The 25,925-nt window shown below is 56.6% G+C and overlaps 1 protein-coding gene across 1 annotated transcript; it reads left to right on the top strand.

Moving 5' to 3' along the window:
• The first annotated feature begins 1,497 nt into the window (after positions 1-1,497).
• Positions 1,498-25,341, top strand: MRC2 (mannose receptor C type 2). Its single transcript, XM_048926488.1, is given in 31 exon segments — positions 1,498-1,746; positions 1,749-2,115; positions 9,715-10,113; positions 11,410-11,583; positions 11,734-11,898; positions 12,068-12,181; positions 12,701-12,844; positions 13,308-13,496; positions 13,978-14,132; positions 14,375-14,482; positions 16,234-16,349; positions 16,457-16,605; positions 16,708-16,925; positions 17,145-17,287; positions 17,368-17,470; positions 17,621-17,759; positions 17,840-17,875; positions 18,247-18,407; positions 18,582-18,649; positions 18,911-19,011; positions 19,105-19,250; positions 19,392-19,506; positions 19,586-19,749; positions 20,002-20,110; positions 20,508-20,746; positions 20,828-20,996; positions 21,150-21,299; positions 21,578-21,697; positions 21,978-22,157; positions 22,329-22,355; positions 23,035-25,341. Coding segments are annotated over 31 exon segments (4,938 nt in total). The 3' UTR covers positions 23,256-25,341.
• Positions 25,342-25,925: the final 584 nt, after the last annotated feature.

Genomic DNA, 25,925 nt, shown 5'->3' with positions numbered 1-25,925 from the left:
CCGGCCTCCACCCGAAGGTGTCTTCACAGCACAGTCTGAACCCAGGAAATATTTCTCAGACCTTTCTGCATGCTCATTTTCACTCGAGCACGGTGTTCCATCACCCCCCCTCTGCTGCCACCATCTCAAAAAACAGTGTTTATTTCGTTTTCCCCACCAGCAGACAGGCTGGGATGCTCCATCCGCAGCCTGGAATCTCCCACTGCTGACTCAGCTGGGACGAACCCGCGGCTCCCGGCCCTCACTCGGTGCAAAAAGCTTTCCCCAGAGCTGTCCCCGCATGCGGCCGCAGCAGCTCGTTGGGGCCGGCGGGGTCAGACAGCTTGGAAGTGCCCCAGGGGGTGGGAAAAAGGCATTTCCTCCAGCTCTGCTCCGACGAGTAGCAATTCAACCGGTACTAAACCGGATTAGGAGGAGAGTAAACGAGGAGCTGTTGGCCTGAACCGGGGGTGTTCATTAGTAGGAAGTGCTAATTATCTTCTAACAGCACACAGCATGCTGCAAGAGGTGGGTTGGAAGGAACAGGGAGACGGTGATGCTCTGCACGATCCAGGGCCGTCTGGCCGTGCTGTGCCCCTCCTGCTGGTGGGATTCAGCTCCTGGCAAAGAGCTGCTGGGTCTGTCGTGTGGGGGGGGACCCACGTGCGGGGCTCAGAGCTCCACCTCGGTTGGTGACACCACCCCACCCCAAGGCTTTGGAGCCAGACCAACGCTGACCCTGTGTGGATCCATTCCTCTCCCCGGGCCGTTGTGAGCAGCCCCCGCAGCAGAGCAGAGCTGCTTCAATTAAAAATTAATCCGCCGCTCCAACAACCCAACAGCCCAGATGCTGATGTGCTTAATTGGGTCTGCCCCCCTCCTTCCCCCCCCCATGGAGGGTTTGCATCCCCAAAGCCCACCCTGGCCCCGCTCTGCAGGTCCTTCCTGCTTTGCTGGGAAACAACAGATTCCTTTATTTTTGCAAGGGCTGCCAAACCAAACGTGGCAGCCCAGCAGCATCCCTCGCACTGCACCATTTCAGGGCTTCATCCTGCAAGCAGAGCCACACTCATCGTCTTCCCTGGACTTTATATGAGGCCACATCTCCTCGGGGTGCCGCGGCACAGCATCTCCCCCTTGGTCGAGCAGCTCCCCGTGGTTGTTGCTGCTGGTGTTTAATGATTTTAACCCCCAAAAGCCTGAACAAGCTCTGAGCACAGCTCAGATAGAAACACGCAGCCCTAAAAAGCAGGGAAATGCGCCGATTTCCAGCGTTTTCCGCACGAAGCCATCCATGCAGGAGCCCTGGGGCGCCCAGGGAGAGCACTGGCGATGGGAGAACCAGAGCTAAAAGCAAAGCTGGGCTTCCCAACGGCAACGCATCCAGCCCGGCTCTTTGCGTGGCTTCTGGGGGTTGTGCAGCACCGCATGGAGGGAGATGTTTCATATATTTTATATATATATATATATAAGTTTAAAAAATAGCTCAAAGTTGTTCAGAAATCACCCAGCCCGTGGATGGGGGGGGGGGGGATCGGTGCCAGCTCGGATGTCAGCACCGCTGTCGGGCACAGCAGCGCGGAGCGGAGCGCATCGGAGAGGAGAAGGGGAAGCAGAGCAGCCCCCACCGCGCAGACCCCAACCCGCCCCCCCCTTTTTCGAGTTCTCCGGGCCCGGCCCACGACGAGGGCAGCGCGGCTGCCGCTGACGCAGTGTCTGAGGCCGTCCCTGGCTCTCCGCACACCCTTCGAGTTTATTTTTTTAAACTTTTTTTTTTTTTCTTTTCTTTTCTTTCCTCCTTCTTTTCACCGTCCCACCCCCTCCTCCTCCTCCTTCTCCTCCTCTTCCCCCTCCTCTTCCCCCATCTCCCTCCCGCCCCTCCGCCATCCCCCCCCCCCCCCACCCCCTCCCTTCCACCCCCCACACCTCCCCCCCCCCCCCAACCCCTCCCGGCCCCGGCGAGGAGGGAGCAACGAGGCCCCGAGCGCGGCGGAGCGGAGCGGGGCATGGGGAGCCCCGCGGGGCCGCGGCCCCTCCGCACCGCCCTCCGCTGCCCGCTGTGCCCGCGGCTGCTGCTGCTTCTCGCCCTGCGGCTGCTGCTCGCCCTGCGCCCGGTGCTCGGCGCCCCGCACCCAGGTGGGACCGCGGGGGGGGTGGGGGCTTGGGGGGGGGGGGGGACCGCGAACAGCGGGGAGGGTGGGAGCCGCTTCGCTGCGGTTTGTTTCCTCCGCCCGGCTTTGAGTCGCGTTGAACGCGGTTTGTTTTACTCCATCTCCCCGCGGTCTCCTTTCGTCCCCCCGCGTTTTGTTTTTTTTTTTTTTCCGGCCCCCCCTCCCCCCCCCCTTTTATTTATTTATTTATTGGTTGCTTGGTTGTGGGTTTTTTTTTTGTTTTTGGGGGGGGGGGGGGTGTTGTGGTTTTTTGTTTGTTTGTTTGTTTGTTTTTGGCCCACGCCGTCGTTTTTTTCTTCCACCTCTGCCGTTTCTTCGGCTTTTTCTTCCTTCGGAATCGAGCTCCCCGCTCCGTACGGCCACGCAGCTCCTGGCGAGCCAGGCGGAAACGCTGCCGCATCTCCGGGAGGGGCGGCACCGGGGCGGGGGGGGAGGGATAAAGGGGGGGGGCCGCCGAGGCTCCCAACGCCCCACAGCCCCGGGGTGTCCCGGAGGGGCTGAAGGGCTTCGGGGTCCCTTCGTCCCCCATCCTGCCGCCCCCCACAGCGCCTTAATCCTATCGGGGGTTATCGGGGCCCGATGGGGGGGTCCCACAGTTCTCTTTTCTCCTCACTTTCGCAATGAAGGCTGTAGGGTTTGGGGGGGGGGGGGGGGAGGGGGGGGGGGTTAAGCCCTCGGAGGTCACCATGTGCACAGATGCCCGAGCAGCGGTTTTAGACGCTTTTTACCCCAGGATAGTCCGGTAAAGAAGCAAACGTTGCTTCTCGGATAAATTTGCCCTTAAAAAAAAAAAAAAATCAAAATGTGTTAACTTCTGTCCCAACGGTAACAAACGTGAGCCCTCGGCCCTGTTTTATTAACGTCGGCTCAGCAAATTCAAAGCAGATTTGGAAATGGCAGCAGGGGAGGTGCTGCCGCCCGGCCCCGCTCCCCCCCTCGCCCCGTGGCGTTTCCCCATAGCCGCGCTGGGAGCCGCTGCCGGCCGGGGCTTTGGGCCGCTTTATGGTGCAGCGTAGCAAAGTAGGCAAAGCTCAGGGGGTCGGAGTAGGGAAGGACGAAGCGATGGGGGAGGAATCCTGACAGAGCTGGAGCGCTCATCCTGGGTGCGCTGCCCCGTGGAGACGCTTTCGGATGAACTTTCCCCATTCAATCTCTTCTTGCCCTCATAAAACGACTTGGCCCGAAGTCGTGCTGCTCCTCTCTGCAGCATTCCGGTGTCTGTGGATTCCAGCAGGGCTGCGCTGCCCATCGGGGCCGATGCTGGCGATGATGCCGCTGTCGGATGCAGGGCTGGCTCGTTCCTCTCCTGCACGACGCGGAGCACAGAGGCAGACAGAGGCGGCTCTGTCCCTGCGGTCGGTGGGAGCCGCCGAGGTGGGAGTGGGGAGGGGGGGGGGGGGGAACAAGGCTGCTTTCAGCTCCCCCAGCCCAGGTTCTGCTGCTGCACGGCTGCAAGCACCATTCCTTCAGAGCTTTTTAGCTCCAGGGGGACTTTATTGTGGTCATCCAATACTTGAAGGGAGAGTACAAACAGGAGGGGGAACGGCTGTTTGTGAGTGTGGATGGTGACAGGACAAGGGGGAATGGTTTTAAAGTGAGACAGGGGGGGTTTAGGTTGGATATGAGGAGGAAGTTTTTGACCCAGAGGGTGGTGAGGCACTGGCACAGGTTGCCCAAGGAGGCTGTGGATGCCCCATCCGTGCAGGCATTCAAGGCCAGGCTGGATGTGGCTCTGGGCAGCCTGGGCTGCTGGTTGGTGACCTGCACACAGCAGGGTGATGGAACCAGATGAGCACTGTGCTCCTTTTCAACCCAGGCCATTCTGTGATTCTGTGATTTATTCTATAGGCTCCTCCAGAGAACCCCGCAGAGCCTGCAGGTGCACTCGGCCTTTTGCACCTTTCCCTCCCTGCTCCTTTTTCCTGGAGTCTCCCCATGCTCATTTATTTCCCCTCACACTATTCCCTGTGTCTCCACATCTCCCCATAGAATCATAGGCCATTCTACGATTCTGGGTTGAAAAAGGCCTCAAAGGCCATCTAGTTTCAACCTCCTGCCATGGGTAGTGTTGTCAACCACCAGACCAGGCAGCTGGGATGGGGACAGCAGTGACAGCAGTGCCACATCCCAGTGCTGCCAATGCATGCAGCTCCATCCAGGCAGACACTGCATCCCCAGCACTGAGTTTGCAGCTGGGGAACGATCCCTGCTTGGATTTTGGGATGAATCCCGTATTTCCCTTTAAGTGAGTGCTGTTGGGAAGGATGCTCTCTGCCTCCAAGTCCCTGGTGGGGGGGTCTTGGGGCCGGGCTGGGCTGATGGCATCACTTCCCTCCCCATCACACTGGGATGGGCTGAAAAAACAGGACTTTGGGAAAACTTCTCCACCCATCCAAACCGTTTCTCTGCATGGGCTGGGGCTGCCATGGGGTTTTGTGGGGAGGGAAGAGGGCAGAAGGGACCCGGGGAAGAATCTCCAGCCTTTACAATAAACACAGCAGGCAACGAGTGGAATCCTCCCTGTTTTCCTCTTTGCTTTTGGCACAGCGAACGTAGCTCCAAGGAATGGTAACTGGGGTTGTGCAGGAGCAGGGAGGTGGGATCAAGCTGCACATCCAAAGCCTGGGGGACCTCTGGGGATGGAGCACCCGCAGTGGTGGGCAGTGCTGGGCCCTCATCGCCTCTGGGTCAAGAATTGCTGCCAAACATCCAACCTGAGTCTCCAGGACCCCACCGAGCAGTTCTCTATCCCAACCTCAGTGCTTGTATGGTTCCAAGTGCTGCTGGCCCCGGGGTTACCGTGTGCCACTGATGTTTATGGGATGGTGACACAGGAGCAGCCCACGTGGCCCCAAGGGCTCTCCCAGTGATCCATCCCAGTGATCCATCCCAGCTCCGCCGCTGCCGAGGAGCAAGATTTTAATTAATGTGAGCTGTGTGGAGCCTGTGGAGCATCTACATTTTTCTCATTCTTAAGATTGCTCGGAGCCCATAAGAGACCCACACAGATGCTCTCATTCGTAAAGGACCCATCTTTAATTAATTAAGGGTTAGAAAATGATGAGTGGGGTGACTGGCAGCTACTTGAGAGAACTTTTGAGCTCAGGGGAGGCAGTTTGGGTGCTTACAGAGGGCACTTTTCAGGCTCCTCACACCCAATCCCAGAGCTCAGTGCTGCATTGCTCCTTGTGCTGCCACGATGGGGACATAAGTGGGATTTTTCATGTAGAACAGAAAGATACGACGAATGGAGAAGCATAGGAGGAATAATCTGGGTGTATGCTGTTAGTAGTGCTGAAAATGTTGATGGTTTTCAGCTAGACCCCGTTATGGGGACGTGTGCTGGGGCTGCCCTCCCTGTCCACTGCTGGAGGTTGGAGCAGGACGGGGGGGAGAAGGGAAACTCAAGTGCTGGGTGCAGTGCTGGGATTTGTTCCCTCGTCCCCTTCCACAGCCGGGGTGAGCTGCACCCTGCCCACAGACAGCATCCCCCAAGGAAAACAGCTGGACCTTTATTTGTCCACATCCCAGGCAAGGAGAACGGGCTGACCGCCCGCAGGGAGCTGGGATGTGGGACGTGGACCTGATCCAGCATCACTCTGAGGCTTTGGAAAAGGAGCAGGGTGCTGCTGGTAGCCCTCTTTGGTCACAGCTAAGCAAGGAGCTCATCCCAGCCGGCCCCCACCCACAAATATCAGCTTTTCCATGAGCCAGGAGACACTCAGCAGCTCTGTGCTGCTCTGAGCTCCAGCCCTGGGCTTCACCCTTGTACAGCTCCTTTTGTGGGCTCTCTCTGGCCAAAACTTGCTCTTTGTGACCACATTTTTCTCTTCTCCATGGCAAAACGTTGGGGATGGCTGCAGCCTCACCTGGGCAAACTGCTGGGTGTGCCAAAGGAGGGGTGGCAGTGCTGGGTTTTTGTGGGACCATTTTTCTAAGGAAAGGGGATTTCCACCTAACCCAAACCCACAGCACTGAAGGTGGATGGATGTGGGGCCAGGTCTCTCCCCATGCCCGTGGTTCCATCCCCACCTTTGTGCATGCAGGGCTGTGTTCATGAAGTTCTCACTGTTGGACAAACCTCTCTGGGATCTAATGAGAACAGTGAAGGGTTCCTCTTTTCCTCTAGGTTTTACTGCAGGGTTTTCACTTCTCTGGTGCTTACCTTCCTCCTGGGCTGGGTACACCCCCATGGATTTTATTGTGGATGAGCCGTTGCTTCCACCTCTCCTCCAGCTTTGCTGTGTGGTCTCAAGGTGATGCTTTACATCACTGTTCCACCCCCACTTGCAGCATGAAGATAACAAAGGTGTTCGTTAACAGTTTTGCTTCCTTTGCATGGGGTCTGCAGCCCCATGGGGCTACAGGGGGCCATGTGTGCTCGCATGGAACCAGCATCTGTCATCAGCCTCATCCCACGTTGCCCAGAATTGCAGGTGGTGATGCTTTCCTTATTTTCTGAGCAGTGGCAAAGCTGTTGTGGGAAGGGCTGAGCTGAGTTCCTTTCAGTTCTGGCTTTCTGACTGCTAACATCTTGCATTAAAAACAAAATGAAACCAAAGAACTGCTATAGTGGGAGCAGTGCAGAGCTCAGGGCTGACCCTGCTGGAAGGATGCAGGGCATGAAGAGCAGAGGTGGCACCTGACTTTTCATGGCTGGATTTTGGGTTTGTTTTGGGCCGGTCCAGGCAGAGCATCACAGAGCATTGGTGCAGTTCCCAGTTCTCTTCCCCCATTTGCTAGAGGGCAGCTCCTCCCCAGGTCTCTGGTGTTTGCTGTGGTTGGGTTTCCAGCAGCACAAAGCAGTTGGGGAAGCTCTGCCAGTGCTGTTTGGAGCACAGAAATAATGCAAATAATGCAAGGAGCATCTCTGGAAGGAGTGACCCATAGCTGTACCATCACTGGAGGGCAGTGCTGGCAATTCCAGAGCTCTGTGCATGGACTCAGGTGAGGTTGTGTCTCTGTAGGTTCTGCACTGGACGATAACTTAAGAGCAAAGGGTGGACGTTGTGCTCTGCATAAATCTTCAGTTCTGCCCAAATTTTGCTGCCATGTAGAGCAGATCAGGGTTTACCCCGAGAGCATCATTCCACCATGCTGGATCCTGCTGGGACTGGCTTTATCCACAGGATAATGGGTTGGGAGCAGGAGTGTGACTGTGCTCCTCTGCTCTGTGTGTGTGCAGCACAGCACAGTGCATCCAGAAATGCCCCCATTCCTGGGAGCTCTGTGGGCTGTCTGTGCTTAATGCTCCTGAGCACGATGTCCTCCTGCAGCTCCTCTCAGGAGCAACCAATGTGTCACACTGTGGTGTCCCTGAAAGCCCAGCAGGTGACTTCCCATTCCTTCTTTATCCTGCGAGCCCAAAACACTTAAGCTATAATTTCCAAGTTCCAGCTATTCTCTTTTTAGAGGATGGTGATATTTTCTGCTTTTCTGGCCCCAGGACTGTCCCTGGAGTCTGGGCAGCTTCCTTTGAACCCACGCAGCACTGTGGGTCTGGCCCCAGCAGGCACCAATCCAGCACTGCAGGCAGCAGTGGGGCACAGAGCATCACCCACTCCTCAGGCTGACCCTCAGCCTTTTTCCTCATGTTGTTTATTTTTTTTGCCTTTACTTTCCCAAAGGCAGGCTGACACAGAAGCAGGAGGGCTGTCCTGGTGCTGACCCTCGCTGTGCTCGTGATGGAGAGGCTTTTTCCAGCCCCAAAGCGAGCTGCTGTTCAGCTCCTGGCAAAGAGCTGCAAGGACAGCCTGCAGCTCTGCTCCAAGAGGGTTTTGCTTAGTATGAAACTTGTTGGAATTTGAAAAATGTCTCTGAGGAGCTCAAAACCTCTTCTCCCAAACCCTGTCTTCCAGCACTGCACACACCGAGCCCACACCCCTTCTCACCCATCATTATTTGAGGTCATCCCTGGTGCCATCCCCACTGGGGAATGAAGCCTTTCCAACACTGTTTTTTTGGAGCCATTCGAGGTGCATAGAACTCTTTTCCAGAGCCAACCAAAAAAACCCTCTGGTTGCTTTCTCCTCCTTCCTCCATTTCTTTTTTCCTTGCTGGAGACGAGTGGGGTCGCTGGAAATGAGTGGGATTGGTGGCCTGGAACAACACAGTGAGGGCAGGGGGAAGGTTGGGATGAATCGGAAATGAGAACCTTTTCAGACCAAAAATTCATACAATGGCAACAAACCAAAGCAAACCAACGCTAAATATAGCCAGGCCCGTGAGCAAGGCTGACTGCTCGTGATGTTTGTGGTGGAAGAAATGGGATGATTTAAAAAGGAAAAAAAGGAAAAACTGTTTTCTTGACACGCTGCTTTTCACTGGGTCGTTGGGGGAAGCACGGTGTATCCCAGTGCAGGGTCCTGCTGGTTTTACTGCTTCCTGCAGCTTTGGGGATGAGAAGGAATGAGGAGGCCCTCGGCGATGCTCTTTGGCAATGGAGGGTTGGGAAAATGCTGTGGGGCTGGGAGCTGTGAGCATGGGCAGCAGCTGTGCAGTGTGGGCATGGTGGAGGTTGGGATTTTGGAGGCTCCCAATGAATGTCTGGAAATGGCCTCAAGTTGGACATTAGGAAATACTTCTTTTCTGAGAGAGGGGTCAGATGCTGGCATGGGCTGACCAGGGAGATGGGGGAGTCAGTGTCCCTGGAAGCATTAAAGAAACGTTCAGATGTTGTACTGAGGGATGTGATGTAGTGGGAAATACTGGTGGTCAGTGGACAGTTGGACTGGATGATCTTGGAGGTCTTTTCCAACCTTGGCAATTCTATAATTCTCTGGTGACAAGGGGTCAGCCAGCTTAATGAGGTGGAGTCACTGCCCTGAGAGGCGTTCAGGAAATGTTTAGATGTTGTACTCTGGGACATGGTCTATCGGTGAAAGGTGGATGGATGGACTGGATGATCTTGGAGGTCTTTTCCAACCTTGATTCTATGATAAGGAAGGGTTGGCCACCGCAAAGTAGGGTTGGCCAGGGAGATGGAGACACCATCAAAGTAGGGTTGGCCAGGGAGATGGAGACACCATCCCTGAAGATGTTCAAGAAGCACAGAATCACACAGAATCACAGAATCACAAGGTTGGAAATGACCTGCAAGATCATCTAGTCCAACCACCCTCCCATTCCTATTAGTACCACAAGCACTAAACCATATCTCGTAAGCATTCAGACGTTGTACTGAGGGATGTGGAGTAGTGGGAAATATCAGTGATAGGTGGATGGTTGGACTTGGGTGATCTTGGAAGTCATTTCCAACCCTGGTGATTCTGTGATTCTGTCATAAGGAAGGGTTGGCCACCTCAAAGTAGGGTTGGCCAGGTTAATGGAGGGTTGGCCAGCTCGCTGAGGTGGACTCACTGCCCTTGGAGGTGTTCAGGAAACGTTTGGATGTTGCACTGAGGGACGTGGTGTGGGAAATATCGGTGATAGGTGGATGGTTGGACTGGATGATCTTGGACGTCTTTCCAACCTCGGTGGTTCTATGATTCTATGATGCCAGGCCAACTACTGGCAGCACTTTAACCTTTTCTTTCCCCGTGCTTCTTCCCCTCTCGCAACCCAGACTCCAAAGTCTTCCTCATCTACAACGTGGGCGCTCAGGGCTGCCTGGAGACGAAGGACTCGCTGGTGCGGCTCTCCAAAGGCTGCAACACCAGCTCCCCAGCCCACCAGTGGAAATGGGTCTCACGCAACCGCCTCTTCAACGTGGGGGCCATGCAGTGCCTGGGGGTGTCATGGCACGGGGGCAATGCCACGGCTGGCCTGCACCCCTTGGCCACCTACGAGTGCGACCGTGAGTCCGTCAACATGCGCTGGAGCTGCCGTGGGCTTGGGGAGCAGCTCTCACAGCACCTGGGAGCCCGACCAGGCAACGCCTCGCTGGATAGGGGCGACCAGGCACGCAGCTCACAATGGAGGACATATGGAACTGAGGAGGATCTGTGCTCCGTGCCCTACTCTGGTAAGGCTTTGCCGTGTGTCAGGCTCACCGTCTGCACCCCTAGGTGCTTCATAGCATGGTTGGGTTGGAAGGGACCCCGAAGTCCCACAGCAAGTCCAACCCCTTGCTATGGGCTGGTTGTCCACCACTGGATCAAGCGCCAGGGTTGGATGCGGTATTCCAAAAGAGGCTTCCCTTCTCTTAGTGCTCTTTGCATATCTTCATAATTCTGTGGTTCTGTATTGGCACAGCGGTGCAGTCACCATCTCTGGAGTGGAGGGTGAATGGGGATAGGACAAGGGGGAATGGTTTTAAAGTGAGACAGGAGAGGTTTAGGTTGGATGTTAGGAGGAAGTTTTTGATCCAGAGGGTGGTGAGGCACTGGAACAGGTTGCCCAAGGAGGCTGTGGATGCCCCATCCCTGCAGGCATTCAAGGCCAGGCTGGATGTGGCTCTGGGCAGCCTGGGCTGCTGGTTGGTGACCTGCACACAACAGGGGGTTGGAACTGGATGAGCACTGTGCTCCTTTTCAACCCAGGCCATTCTGTGATTCTATGAGTGGCACTGAGGGACACAGTTTAGTGGGCATTGTGGGGGTAGGTTGGAGGTTGGGCTTGGAGATCTTTTCCAACCTTAATGATTCTGTGATTCTCTTTGTTCCCATTGCCTTGATGCCTTGCAGACACCCAGGAGCCATTAGCAGTAGTTGTAGCCCCTAAGCAAAAGCAGTCCCAAGCTAAACACCATGCAGCTCTCTGCCCTGATCCTGCAGTGGGATGGGGGAGAAAAATAAATGAAAGTGTAAGAACTTGTGGGTTGAGATAAGGGCAGCTTAGTAAGGAAGAAAAAATAGGGAAAGAAAAAGAAAAAAATCATCAGTAGCCAAAAGAATAAACAAAACAAGCAATGCACGAAGCAATTGCTCACCACCAGCCAGCTGATGCTCAGCCAGTTCCCACACTCCCCCCAGTCAGCACCCTCAGTTTTATCATTCCATGTGACATCGTATGGTCTGGGATGTCCCTGTGGCCAGTGTGGGGCAGCTGTCTTTGTTCTGTGCCCTCCCAGCTTCCCCCTGATGGGGCAGAGTGAGGAGCTGAAACGTCCTTGACTCAATATAAGAACTGCTCAGCAACAAGTAAAACATTGTTATGTTATCAACATTATTCTCATCCTAAATCCAAAACACAGCTCGTAGGGAGAAAATTAACTATTCCAGCCAAAGCCAGGGCATCCAGGCACCCCCCCATCCAGGAGAACTCTCATCCTCAACTCCCCTTGGCAGCAGCCTCATGGGGGGACCCTCTTCTCCCACAGAGATCTACACCATCCAGGGCAACTCACACGGGAAGCCCTGCACCATCCCCTTCAAGTATGACAACCAATGGTTCCATGAGTGCACCAGCACAGGGCGAGAGGACGGCCACCTCTGGTGTGCCACCACCCAGGACTACGGCAAGGATGAACGATGGGGCTTCTGTCCCATAAAGAGTAAGTGTGGGTGGCTCGTCCCATCCCAATGGGATGCAGGAGCATCCTCGTGGTTGCCCAGCACCTGGCTTTGGTGGGATATTGGTTTGGTTTGTTCTTTTTTTGGAGCTGGAGTGGGATGTGTTGGTTGCCAACTGCTTGTCCCTATAGGCAATGACTGTGAGACCTTTTGGGACAAGGACCATCTCACCAACAGCTGTTACCAGTTCAACTTCCAGTCCACGCTGTCCTGGCGGGAGGCTTGGAACAGCTGTGAGCAGCAAGGAGCCAACCTGCTCAGCATCACCGAGATCCACGAGCAGACCTACATCAATGGTGAGGCAGGGTGGCCCTGCCACCTAGGGCAGAGCTAGTAACACCAGGGGCAACTGGTCCCAGGTTTTGCTCTCTGTCCTGGTTGGGTTGGGCTTGATTTTGGGCTGGGGTTGCGCGTAGAGCTGGAGCTGGGAGGCTGATGTTGCCCCTCTCTCTATGTTGGCCCCAGGGCTGCTGACCGGGTACAGCTCCACGCTGTGGATTGGGCTCAACGACCTGGACATCAATGGGGGCTGGCAGTGGTCTGACAACTCGCCACTCAAGTACCTCAACTGGGAGAGCGGTGAGCTGGGGGCTTTGTGAGGGGACAGGGGCAGGGGATGGGCTGTGAGCAAAGGATGTGGCTCTGGGCAGGTGGCAGGAGAGGTGGCCTGGGCTGCTAAGGTGCCCTGAGCTGAGCATCTTTGTTTCAAGGGCTGTTGAATACCAGTGATGTGCAGCTCAATGGCCTGGTGTGGAGGACACTGGTGCCATTATTTGCCCACTTCCATCTCTAACCCTTAGCTCACAGGGCAGAAGAACCCATTGCAGGGGATGCTCCGGTTGTGCCTGATGCCATCAGCTCGAGGCACTCATGGGGATAAATATTATATCCCTGGAGGAGGTCTGGGGACAACCACTGCCTGCCACCTGGCATTTCTAGTTCATGCTGATGCTCCAGGTCCTTGTGCATCAAGGCACAACAAATAATCCCTAGTGTGCCACAAAATCAATCCATCTCTGCTTGGGGCAGGGAGAGCTGTGCCCTGCCCCGTGAGCTCCCAGCAGCCTGTTTCCCCCCCCTCCCAACTCCCATTTCCAGACCAGCCTGACAACCCCAGTGAGGAGAACTGTGGTGTGATCCGCACTGAGTCGTCTGGGGGGTGGCAGAACCGTGACTGTGGCATCGCCCTCCCCTACGTCTGCAAGAAGAAGCCCAATGCCACCACTGACCCCTTCCTGACAGGTGAGTTGGGGCTGAGCAACCCCAGGGTGTGGGTTTGGGAGGGATCCCAGCTCTGGTACCAACTGTGGCAGCTCATGGAGGTGATCAGGGTATCCAGGATGGGCATCGATTTGGAAAACTGCAAAGCAGCACCACCTCAGTGCTCAGTACACTCACAGGTCGGACATCAGGACAAATGGGAGATCCCTGGTGCTTTCCCAGATCTCCGTGCTTTGCTGTTGCACTGATGGTGTGCAAACAGAAGGGATTTTATATTGTTCCTGGAGCTCTAAAGTTACCACTGCTTGCACCTTGCCTCCGCTTGCACCTTGACATTGCAGGGCTTTGCCCATAGCTGTCCCATGCCTTGGGCTCTTGTCCCAAGCACAAAGCACTCTCTAAGCATCTCCCTGGGACCACAGTCCCCCGCAGAGGAGAGGCTGGGGGAGCAAAGTGGGAGACCTTTGTTGCTTTTCCTTGCCAGATTCATGGTCAGAGGTGAAAGTGGACTGTGAGCCCAGCTGGCAGTCCTTCCAATCCAACTGCTACCGCCTGGTGGGAGAGAAGAAGAGCTGGCAGGATGCAAAGAAGACCTGCCTGCGGAGCGGGGGGGACCTGGTCAGCATCCACACACTCTCCGAGCTGGAGTTTGTCACCAAGCAGGTGAAGCAAGGTGAGAGGAGCCCATCCAGCCTATGGGTGTGGGGTGTGCATGGGGAAATAGTGGCATCCTGTTCGTGTTTATGTCTGTGCAGAGTCAGATCACGTAGGTTTTGGTGTCGTGGGGATATTTGGGAGAGCCAAATTTGGAGCCTGTGAGCCTTTGTGCTCAGCGTGATGCATCGTGTCATGATACAGAGGGCATCACAGTGGGGAAAAAATAGCATAGACCCATCTGAAAGTATCACTAATTCCATTTGGTTAATGCAGAAATAGGATGAAAGCACCAAGAAGTAGGCAGATTTCGTTCTGTTTGCCCCTCTGTGGGGAGAGAGCATCCCTGCCCTGCCTGCTGCATGGCTCTGAGCCCTGCACCTCCCATGAGGGTGGGGGCTTGGAGAGGAGCTTTGCAGCCTTTTGGGGAGGGTCTCTGCCAGATTGCAGCCAGGCAGAGGCCATTCTGCCTCCTGGCTCTGAGTCTCCTGTTTTGACAGACGTGGAAGAGCTCTGGATTGGTCTAAATGACCTCAAGCTGCAGATGAACTTCGAGTGGTCGGATGGGACACCTGTGAGGTTCACATATTGGCACCCCTTCGAGCCCAACAATTTCCGTGACAGCCTGGAGGACTGCGTCACCATCTGGGGACCGGTGAGAGCACAGGGCAGGAAATGCATCCTATAGCCCCATGGCATCCTTATGGTGAGGGAGGAGGGGCCTGGGGGAGTATCTCTTGCTTGGGTTGAACCTGCCTCAACCCAGCTGCTGGGAGGGGAGGGATCCAGCGCATCCATGGGGGCTGATGCAGAGAAGGAAAATCGATGGCATACAGGCTGGGAAATTCCCCAGGGCTGTGAGCTGGGCTCAGTCCTGCTCTTCTCCACCCTTTCCAGGAAGGGAGATGGAACGACAGCCCGTGCAACCAGAGCCTGCCCTCCATCTGCAAAAAGCCCGGCCGGGTGAGCCAGGAGAAAGAGGAGGATGACCACGGGTGCAGAAAGGTGAGGCAGGGCAGGCATGGGAGCCCCTTGCAAAGGGGTGCAGTCTCTTGGGGAATCCCTCAGTGCCCAGAAGATGTAGGATGGGTTTGCAAAGTGCAGCCTTGAAGGTCACCTTGGCACTCCTAGAGCTACAGGTCTGTGCCCAGGAGACTGCAGAGTCCTGGGCTTCTGCAGTTGCATGAGGCCACAAAAAAAAAATTGAGACAAAATTCATGCTTTCATCATCCAAGATCCTCCCCCTTGCTCTGGCTTGAGTTTCCAGCTCAGAATTTCTTTTTTTTTTTCCCTGCTTGCTTACATCGATGTACCAAAATGCTGCAGCAAAGCTGCTCCATGCAAGAGCTCAGTGAGATGGGAATGGGATGGACATGGGATGTGATGGCATGGGATGGCATGGGATGGGGAGCCCAGTGATCATTTTCACCCCATTTTGAACACAGCCACTGAGTTGGTGCATTTCCACCAGGACTGTGCCACTCCAGCATCTCAGCCAGCTGTGCCCTGCTTCAGTTTCCCCACCTTGGCAAAAGATGCTGCCTGGCCTCTCGGGCAGCTTCACCCAGACCCATCCATTCCAGCAAACTCAGACAGATGCTTGGCTCTGCAAGAGGTTGGGGACAGCGTGGCAGCTAGGCAAGCTGGCATGCTGGGCCAGGGTCAGTGCCAGTGCCAGGAGGGTCTCTAAGTGGGGGCTGAGCCCTCTCACCCTTCCCACCCTTTGACATCCCTTCATGTGTGCCTCCCTCCCTGTGCTGCTGCCTGCTCCCTGCTCTGGCAGCAGACAGGCACTGTTGTGTGTCCAATTCCGGACAGGCTCCAACATCAACAGGCGGGTGATTAAAGCAGGCTGCAGTGGGACTTGCTCTCTGTTCAGCCCCATGACACAAGAGGAGGATAATGCTCCCCTCCCCGCTCCCCGGCAGGGTTGGATGCTGGCAGGAAGAATGATATGTGCTGCTTTGAAGCTGTCTGGCTGTTTGTTTTCCTTGCAGCCCTGTCCTTTGGGATTGCAGGATTGCTAGAGCTCGGTCATGCCAGGTCAGCTGGGGGTCAGAGACCTCACAGGAAAAGCTGGAGGTGGCAGCAGGGGACGTGGCTCCCATCCCATGTCCCTACCCCACCTCAGGGGCTCAGTCCCTATGGTTGGGACAGTTTTGCATGGGCTCAACTGAGAACTGGGCTGAGAGGAACCTTATGAGGTTCTACATAGGCGTATGTAGAATCCTGCACCTGGGGAGGAATAACCACATGTAACAGTATGGGTTATAGGCTGAGCTGCTGAAAAAGACCTCAGTGCAGAAGGACCTGGGGATCCTGATGGCCAACAGTTGACTGTGAGCCAGCAGTGTGACCTGGTGGCCAAGAAGGCCAGCGATGTCTTGATTGATCAACAGCTGGCCAACAGTTGACCACAAGCCAGAGATGCACCCTCATGACCAAGAAAGCAGTGGGACCACAGGGTGCACTGCACAGTGGCCAGCAGGGTGAGGAAAGTGCTTCTCCCCTCTGCTCTGACCTGGGGAGACCTCATCTGGAGCACTGCATCCAGTGCTGGGCTCCCCAGTTCAAGGCAGACAGGCAACTGCTGGAGAGAGCCCTGCGGAGGGCTCCAGAGATGGTGGGGGCCTGGAGCACCTCCTGATGGGGACAGGTTGAGAGCCCTGGAGAGACTGGAGAGAGGAGAAAACCAAGGGGATCTCCATAGAGGTTCATTCCAACTCCTACCAGCTTCTGCTGTCTCGTGTCCCCAGGGCTGGAAGTGGCACAGCCCCTCCTGCTTCTGGCTGGGTGAGGACCGTGTCACCTACAGCGATGCTCGCAAGATGTGCTCTGACTACGGCTCCACACTGGTCACCATCACCAACAGGTCAGCGTTGTGCCCTGAAAAATGAGCAGCACGGGGATGGGGTTTGACCCATTGCTTGGGATGAGATCAAGGCAAGGGGGGCTCAGCTCACAACGTCTGCCCTCCAGGTTCGAGCAGGCATATGTCAGCAGCCTCATCTATGGATGGGATGGCGAATACTTCTGGACAGCCCTGCAGGACATCAACGAGACGGGCGCTTTCCGCTGGCTGAGCGGCGATGAGGTCATGTACACCCACTGGAACCGCGACCAGCCCGGTAAGGGGATAGCAGGGGTGGGACAGGATGTCCCCATCCCCTCTGGTTCTGCCCAGGGAGGGGATTGACACGGCCACAGCCTAACCCTGAGGCCGGCTGCAGGTTACAATAAGGGTGGCTGCGTGGCCCTGGCCACCGGCAGCTCCATGGGGCTGTGGGAGGTGAAGAACTGCAGCACCTTCAAGGCCAAGTACATCTGCCGGCAGAACCTGGGCACGCCGGTGAACCCCGAGCTGCCCAGCGCCTACCCTACGCCCAGCCTCACCGGGAGCTGCCCGCTGGGATGGAGCGCGGACCCAAAGCTGCGGCACTGCTACAAGGTACGGGGTGCTGGGCTGCAGTGAACCCCAGCTGTGCCCCCATCTTATGGGCGTACATTGGTGCATGCAAAATGCATCCTGGACACAGCGCTGGGGCTGGAAGCTGGGATGCTGGTGCTTGTTAGAGTAGAGATGATGCTCTGCTTTTGCCCCCTGCTCAAGTCAGGGGTATCCCAATGGGATCCCAGGGCTGAGCCCCCCGCCTTCCTCCATGCCCAGGTGTTTAACTTTGACAAGCTGCAAGAGAAGAAGACGTGGATCGCAGCACAGGAGTTCTGCCGGGAGCTGGGAGCCCAGCTGCTCAGCCTGGGCAGCTACGAGGAGGAGCACTTTGTGGCTAACACCCTCAACAAGATTTTTGGGTGAGGGGCCGGCTGTGAAAGCACAAATAAAAAAAAGCCTCCGTGTTGGAAGCTGGCTGTGTTCTGACCTTTTCCCATAGGGAGTCAGAGCCAGAGATCCATGAGCAGCACTGGTTCTGGATTGGCCTCAATCGGCGTGACCCTGCAGGGGACCGGAGCTGGCGGTGGAGCGATGGGCTGGGGGTGAGTCCAGCAGTGAGGCACTGAGCATGCAGAGCTGAGCCCAGCGAGCAGCCGCACTGCAGGCAGCTTTCACTGGAGGATTTGGGGATGTCTTTGGGGTGGAAGTCCAGTCTGGGAGCCCCAACCTTTCCTATCTGTCTTGGCCCCCAGTTCTTCTACCACAACTTTGACCGCAGCAACTATGATGACGACGACATCCGGAACTGCGCAGTGCTGGACCTGGCCTCCCTGCAGTGGATGCCGATGCAGTGCGAAGCCCAGCTGGACTGGATCTGCAAACTGCCCAAAGGTACCATGGGGCACTGCTACCCCAGGCAGAATCCGCAGGGGATTGCAGATATGGTTACGGCTTTCCTTTTCCTTCTCCAGGAACTGATGTGAAGGAGCCGGAGATCACAACCCAAGGTGCGTTAGGGGCTGTGTGTCCATCTGATTCCATCGTCCTCCCTGGGTGCAACCAACTCGCTGCAGGGCATTGGGCATGGGCAGGTTATCCAGAGAACAGACCTTGTGTGTGGGCTCATGGGAGGGTGGGAGCCAGAACAGAGGAACCAAGGTGTCCTCAGCTCCAGCCCGACACCAGCGCTCAGCGTCATTGTGGTTGCTGCCCAGGGCCAGTTCCTCCTGATCACTCAGAGCAGGGCAGGCTCAGGCTTCTGGGTGGATGCTGAGTCCTGCAGGGAGCAGCTCAGCAGCCAAACCCTCATGGGAAAGAGGTGTTAGGATATAGGAGGAGGTGGCTGAGCTGCAGTATAATGCTGGGTCCCTGCTTGCAGGCAGCAAAGAGTGGGTGAAGTACCAAGAGGCTGAGTACAAGTTCTTTGAGCACCACTCAACGTGGGTGCAGGCACAGCGCATCTGCAGCTGGTTCCAGGCAGAGCTGGTGTCAGTGCACAGCGAGTCTGAGCTGCGCTTCCTGGGCCAGAACCTGAAGAAGGTAGGAGATGCCCCTGCCTGAATGCTGCTTTCCAGGGCTGCTCTGTGTCCATCGCATCCCCTCTTTCCGTGGCCTTAGTGGGGGATAAGCCTGGCTCTGCATGCCTTGGGTGGATGGTGGTGTGGTGTGCAGGGCCCTGGAGCAGGCACTGATGTCCCCTCTCTGGTCCTGCAGTTCTCCAGGGGTCAGGAGCAGCACTGGTGGATTGGGCTGCACACCTACGAGAATGATGGCAGGTTTAAGTAAGTTGTGGAGACCAGATCCCCCTGTACCCCTGTTTTTCCCTGTGCTGCTGTCCCCAGCCTGCAGAGCACCGCAGCACAACGCCTGTCTCAGGCTGTGCCCATCCTGGGTTGGTTTTGAGACAGTGGGGTGAGGGCTGCTGGTTCCTCACCCAGGAGAGGGAAGAGCTGCTGCACAGTCCCAGTTTGGCCATACATGCCGTTTGTCACATTGCAGCCATCTCGTACCATTCTCCAAGTCCTTGCTTTGTGCTTTCCCAGGTGGTCTGATGGGTCCCTCCTCAACTTCGTCTCCTGGGCACCAGGCAAACCCCGTCCCATCAACAAGGACAAGAAGTGCGTCTATATGACGGCCAGCAGAGGTGAGGGGCCACGTCCTGCAGTGCTGGGCTCTGGAAGGGCCGAGGGCTGCAGGCTGAGCTGAGGGGCTGTTCCTGTCCCACCTCTCCCCACAGAGGACTGGGGGGATCAGAAGTGCCCGACGGCGCTGCCCTACATCTGCAAGCGGAGCAATGCCACCGCTGTGAAGCCGTCCATCCCACCACCGCCCGCTCCCACGAGTGGGGGATGTCCCCGTGGCTGGATCCAATTCCTCAGCAAGGTGAGCTGGGCAGGCAGGGATCGAATAAGGCAGGATGGGTCTGGGCTGGGGGCGAGGAGAGGTTGGAGTTTTGGGGTTGGCAGTGATGTCTGTGGGATGGGAACACTCCCGGACCACCCTGTGCCCCCGGTGCCCATGCAGTGTTTCAGCTTCAATGGCCACGACAGAGCTGATATCGTGAAGTGGCCGGAGGCGAAGCAGGCCTGTGAGAACCAGGGCGCCGTGCTGGCCACCATCTCCAGCCCTCTGGAGCAGGGTATGTCACCCCCGGCCACCGCCAGCGCCAGCCCCAAGGCTGCTGGAGGTGGCCCTCAGCGCCTCGCCATCCCTCACAGCTTTCATCACATCCATGCTGCTGAACATCTCCTTCGACCTCTGGATTGGCCTCCACGATGCCAAGAAGGAGTTCCAGTGGGTGGAGGGTGAGCCGCTTCGGCACGTCAGCTGGGCGCCTGGGGAGCCCTCGGAGTGCAGCTCCTCCAGCCCTGGAGACAAGCCGGTGAGACCCCACTGCCCCATAGCATCCCCTGGCCCTGGGCTGGAGAGGGGTTGGGGCACCCACAACCCTGACAAGGTTTCAGCATGTTGTCCCACCATGAGGGATGGGCTGAAGGTTGCACGTTGTTGGCTTGGCTCTCTGAGGGCAGAGCAGGGTCTGGTCCTGCAGTTTGTAGTGTCCATGGGCTGGGGGTTATGTGGTGTGGTTGGACACAGGCTGGGGGCCATTCTGATTCTGTGGCTTGGCCTGCAGACCAATTGCGTGGTGGTGTGGCACGGCTCACCCCCCCACTTCACGGGGCGCTGGGATGACCGGAGCTGTGTGGAGGAGAAGCATGGCTACATCTGCCAGCGGAGCATAGGTAGGCTGTGGGGTGACAGAGCCCCATTGTGCAGAGGTGGGGGGCTGCTGTAAGCACCCCACGCTATGGGAGTGTCACCAATGGGATCAGCTTTGGGGGAGCGTGGGGCAACGTACAAACTGTGGGAGCACCTGGCCCTGTTGTTTCTTGGGGCACTGCTGACCCTGTGCACATCAGCCTGGCCCAGTGGGCTCCATAGCAGTGTGCATCTGATGGGCGTCCTCGAGGTTAGGATGGCACCTCGCCACTGAGCAGCCCCTGGGGACGTGCCCTCTGCAGCCAGGTGCACATGTACCATGCATGGCACTGCTGTGGGGACGCCCCAGCTCGGTGGGGGACGGGCGAGGAGGTGACCCCTGCAGGAGCATCCTCTGACCATGTCTCTTTGCTCCCCCAGACCCATCCCTGAGCCCCACGCGGACGCCGTACCCCCCTTCGCCCACTGGCACCCTCTTTTACCACAACAGCACTTACCGAATCCTGCAGAAGCCTCTCAGGTGGCACGAGGCCCTGCTGCTGTGCGAGACCCTCAATGCCACCCTGGCCACCATCCCCGACCCCTACAGCCAGGCTTTCCTCACCCAGGCCATCAGCAGCCTACGTGCCCCGCTCTGGATCGGGTTGGCCAACAATGAGGTGAGGACATGAGGTAGGCACCCAGGGTGGGGGTCCTGGGGGGTGGCAGCTGCCCCTCAGCCTCTCCCCTCGGCTCTCCAGGGCGGTCGGAGCTACTCATGGCTGTCGGAGGAGAACTTATTCTACGCCAACTGGCAGGATGGGGAGCCCCAGCAGGCTGCTGGCTGTGCCTACATGGATGTGGATGGGAGCTGGCGCACGGCTGGCTGTGACACCAAGCTGCAGGGCGGCATCTGCCAGCTCCAGTCGGGTGCGTGGCGGATGGCCCAGGGGGCTCCGTGGACCCCAGCAGTGGGTCTGACATTGGGTTGGAGATGGCATCCCACTGGGGACCTTCTGGAGCTTAACCCATGGGCTTGAGTGCCCCGATAATTCCTGCCTCCTAAATATGTCCCCCCACCAGGTCCCCCCCGCACGCACAAGTGGAGCTACAGCGGCAGCTGCCCCAAGTCGCTGGAGGACTCATCCTGGATCCCCTTCAGGGACCACTGCTACACCTTCCACATGGAGATCACCCTAGGGCAGAAGGACGCAATGCGGAGGTGCCAGAAAGGTATGGAAGGGCTGTGGGAGGGGATGGGAAGAGGATGGAAGGGGGTGGGTCCCCATGTTACCTCTGGATACAACAGAATACCTTCAAATGGAGCCCCTGTTCCTGTTGCCATGGTCCAGCCCTGGTCAGCCATCATTTCTCCTCAGTGCTGCTTTGTGTTGGGTTCCCCATGTATCTCACAGTTCACGGCCATCAGCGGTTCCTCAGCTTTGTCTTTTTTTGCTGCTCCTGAGCTCCATCCTCAGCTCTGGGCTCACCTCCCCCTCTTCCTTCTGCAGTTGGTGGCACAGTGTTGTCCATCCAGGACGAGATGGAAAACGTCTTCGTGTGGGAGCACCTCCAGGCATACGAGGGCCCATCCAAGGGCGCCTGGCTGGGCATGACATTCAACCCCAAAGGTACAGGGCACAAAAGGACCCTTCCTGGGAAACACCATGAATTCTCAGTAGCTCTACAGTGAGCAAAGGAGCCCTTGGTAGTGGCTGCAGCACGGGGGGCTCAGGCCATGATGTGACCATGAGGGCTGATGTCTCAGGCTGTGTTAGATGAGCCAAGTGTGTCCTTCCCGGCCTTGGTGGTCCTCCCCATCACCCCATCACACCTCCTCCTGCTTTCAGCACCAGGATAAAGGCAGGGCATCCCTGCTGGCATCCCCAGACCCAATTCTTTCACTTCCAGGAGGTACCTTGGTTTGGCATGACAACACAGCTGTGAACTACTCCAACTGGGGTCAGCATGACACGGGGCCCAGCATGCTGAGCCAGAACAGCTGCTACTGGATCCAGAGCAGCAATGGAGTCTGGCGCTTGGGCTCCTGCACCAATGTCACCATGGGTGTCATCTGCAAGATCCCCCGAGGTAGGGACCTCATGTTTGAGAGAGTGGGGTCTGGGCAAGGTGCTGCAGGGCAGAGCTGTGTCCTGCTGGCAGGGTTGGCCATGTTTGGGGCAATTGTGTTGTTGTGGCATCTGTGGGGAGGGGGGCAGGGAGCCATGGTTGTGTGCTCATCTCTCTGTGTTGCCATTGCAGTGGAGGAGAGCAGCTTCTCCAGGGCAGGTGAGTGGCACTGTCAGCCCAGGCACAGCACCAGGAGCTGGAACCAGTCCTGCCAGGCTGAGCTGCAGCACGGGTTGTGTGAATAACAGAAAAATGGGGGATTTGGGTGGGAAACCATAGAATCAGAACCGTTGGAAAAGACCTCTAAGATCCTCATCCAACCCCAACCCATTCCCAGCATGCCTGCTTTGTCCCCATATCTCCACAGTTCACCACCACCAGAGTCAGTTACTTCCCCACCTCCCTGGGCAGCCTGTGCCAATGATCATCACTCTTCCAGAGGAGAAATTTTTCATAAGATCCAACCTGACCCTCCCCTTGCTCAGCTTAAGTCAATCCATCCCCAGGCAATTCTCAGTCCTCCTCTGCGGAGGAGCACATCTGCGGGCCCTTTGCTGAACCCCCTGCCCTTCTAGAGGTGTCACATCTGATGGGATCCTATAGATCCAACCCGGGCAGCTGCCAGATGTGAACACCCATCAGGACCGACCCAGACAGGCTGTCCCAGAGCTCTGCCGTGGGCACGATGCTCCCAGCACACCCCAGCACTGCCCCATTCTATCCAACCACCCACCCACCCTCAAGGAGAGCACCCAAATGAAGTTCCTCCACGTCCAGACTTGGGCAAGGACTTGAGGAAGCAGCATCAGTATTTCAGTGGACTTTCCGTTCCCCGCAGCTCTGCCGGAGAACACGACGGCCATCGCGGTGGTGGTGCTGTCGGCGCTGGCGCTGAGTGCCCTGGTGGGCATCTCCATCTTCCTCTACAAACGGCGGAGGAGCTCCGAGCGCGGAGCCTTCGAGAGCGCCCGCTACAGCCGCACCACCTCCAACCCCAGCGAAGCGGCCGAGAAGAACATCCTGGTGTCGGATATGGAGATGAATGAGCAGCAGGACTAACGGCAGGGGGAACGGGGAGGGGGGGGGGAACGGGGATCGGCACGCAGGCGGTCCTCGGGGTGAGCGGGGCTGGGGTTGGGGTTGCTGCCGTACCCCCAGGCTTGCCTCCGGCTGCTGGGAGCTCTCCTGCAGCAGCTGTGGAGGCGGTTTCAGGGCTCAGAGGTTCAGAGGAAAGCTGCCTCCACTTGGAGAGCTTTCCCTGGCCGGGCTCCGAGACACCTTCCCCTGGGGAGAAAGCACATGTGGGCAGTCAGGGCCCTGCGGGGGCTCATCCCCCCCAGACAACGAGTGTCTGAGAACACATCCTCCCGGGCAAGAGGTCTCCAAAGCCGATCTACCTCCCCTTCCCGCAGTCCACTCTCCGCCCTCCTCATCCTCACCTCCCCCAGCAGCAGATTTGTGGTCCCCCATAACCCTGATGTTCCCATGCCCGGCGCTGCAGCCCTTCTCCCCCCCATGCTCCCCCCGGGCTGGCGGTGCCATCCCATCCCTCTCGCTGCCCCCCATCCCAGTGAGCACAGAGCTCCCCACACCACGAGCAGGTGAGAGAACTGGAAGCCCTGCGCATCCTTCCCGTTGCTGCAGTGCCAGTTGAGGTCCCACCGGCCAACTGCAGAGTGTGCAGAGGAAGGAGCACAAAGCAAAGGGCTGCCTTGGTGCCACGTGCTCACCGTGTGGGGCAGGGATGGCATGGGGCAGCTTGGGCTTGTTGTAGCCCCGAGGATGAGCATTAGGGATGCAGGTTGGGGACCGATTCTGGATTTTTTTGGTGGTAATTTTGGAGGTTTGGGTTGTTGTTTTTTTTTTCCCCCATGGATTTTTTTTTCCCCCCTCATGGAATTGATTGCTTTTTTTTTTTTTTCTTTTTTTTTTCTTTTTTTTTTTTTTTTTTTTTGCTATGCTGTATTGAGTGCGTGCTGAATATATACGTCTTTCACACAGCTGGCCGGGGTGTGTGTGTGGTTGCATTCCACGTGCCAGGTGTAGGTGAGGAGGAGGAGGAGGAAGGCACTGTGGGGCTGTGCCATGGGGCTGAGCTCCCATAAGAGCCCCTCAGGATGCTCGGACCGCAGGGGGGGGGGTTCCCTGCTGGGAATGGGACCCAAGAGAGCCCCCGCAGATCCAAAGGCAAGCGGCACAACCCCCACACAGAGACGTTTTCCCATCCCTTCCAGGTGGGTGCTGTGAGGTCGGAGGGGCCCGCAGAGTGCTGTGCTCTCCGTTCTGACACCTGTGTGTGGATTTTAAACTGTTGATTTCACTTAAGCTGGACATTAAGTGTTTGAGGAACTGTTGGGGGGTTGGGGACGAAGGGATCGCTTCATTTTGTGTTTACTTTTTGGCAATGATGTCCAAACACCATGGTGACATTTGTGGGCAGGAGGGGCCCCAGCTCTGCCCCGGCTCCATTCCTCAGTCTTGGCTTTTATTTCCTGAGGTCATTCCTGGCGTGGAGCTGTTGGTTTTGTTCCCGATGCGGTGCCAGATCTGGGAAAGCTGAGCACCAGTCCGTCCCCATCTCCATCCCTGTGCTGCTTGTGGCCGGGTGGGAGCAGGAGCAGCTGAGGGATCCTCTTCTATCTCCTGCCATGAGCAGAGCTCAGAAATCCCAAAGGGAGAAGTGCTGGGGCTGGGATGGGCGGAATGCAGCAGTGCTGAGCTCAGGGTTGGGCTCAACTCGGAGCTATGAGCGCTGCGTCAATGCCTGCACGCAGCCCTTCCTGGGCACGCTTCTTTAAAGACATTATTTCCATTTCTTTCCTTTTTTTTCCTCCTCCTTGATTAATCTTGTTCTGCTTCTTCCTTCTTTACCTTCGAGCAAAGAGATCTGTACAATATAGGGGAAATTTTGTATGGGAATAATTTTGCCAGCCATCGGCAGCAATCAGGATTACAGGAAAAGCGCATATATGGTTACGTGGTATCTCCTATCACCAGTAGGATAATGTGAAGAATTGCTTAAAAGGACCCTGTCAATTATATATTATATATATATATATAATATATATATATAGTTTTGCAATTTTTTACTCTCTGTGGTTTGTAAGATCCTTTTAGAAGCTTGGAAATAAAATTTCCTCCCCCATCTTTTCTCTTCCTTTTTATTTTTTCTTTTTTTCTTTCATTTGGTGGAAAACCCAAATTTGACGTTTGCGAAGAAGGCTCAGAATTCAGGGTGGAATGATCAGGAGAAGGAAAGAGCTCCGTGGCTGCCATGTGGGGAAGCTGGGGTCTGCATCTGCATGGGTTGCGAGCCCTGCAGGAGCCAACAGCACCTGGCAGTGCTTTGCATTTCAACCAGCTTGTGCCAAACCGGTGGCCACAAAAGCTTTGTTTCCTCACTCCCCAAATGTGGCTGTGATTCTGACTCAGAAGTTAACAATTTTTGCTGGCTGGAGGAGGAATGCGATGCTATGAGTGCAGGGTCTGCTCAGTCATCCCTGCAGGCATCCAAGGCCAGGCTGGATGTGGCTCTGGGAAGCCTGGTCTGCTGGTTGGCGACCCTGCACAAAGCAGGGGGTTGGAACCAGGTGATTGTTGTGGTCCTTTTCAACCCAGGCCATTCTGTGATTCTCTGTTCAGGGGCGATGGCAAAGCTGTGAGGTATTGCTGCGTGCTGCCATGCCTACAGTGTGCACAGCTCGTGTTCAGTGACTGCCCCCTGTTTGC

This window comes from Lagopus muta, chromosome 25, assembly GCF_023343835.1.
Source record: "Lagopus muta isolate bLagMut1 chromosome 25, bLagMut1 primary, whole genome shotgun sequence".
NCBI lineage: Eukaryota > Metazoa > Chordata > Aves > Galliformes > Phasianidae > Lagopus > Lagopus muta.
The sequence above is the reverse complement of the archived record's forward strand: the minus strand, read 5'-3'. Positions and strand labels throughout refer to the sequence as shown.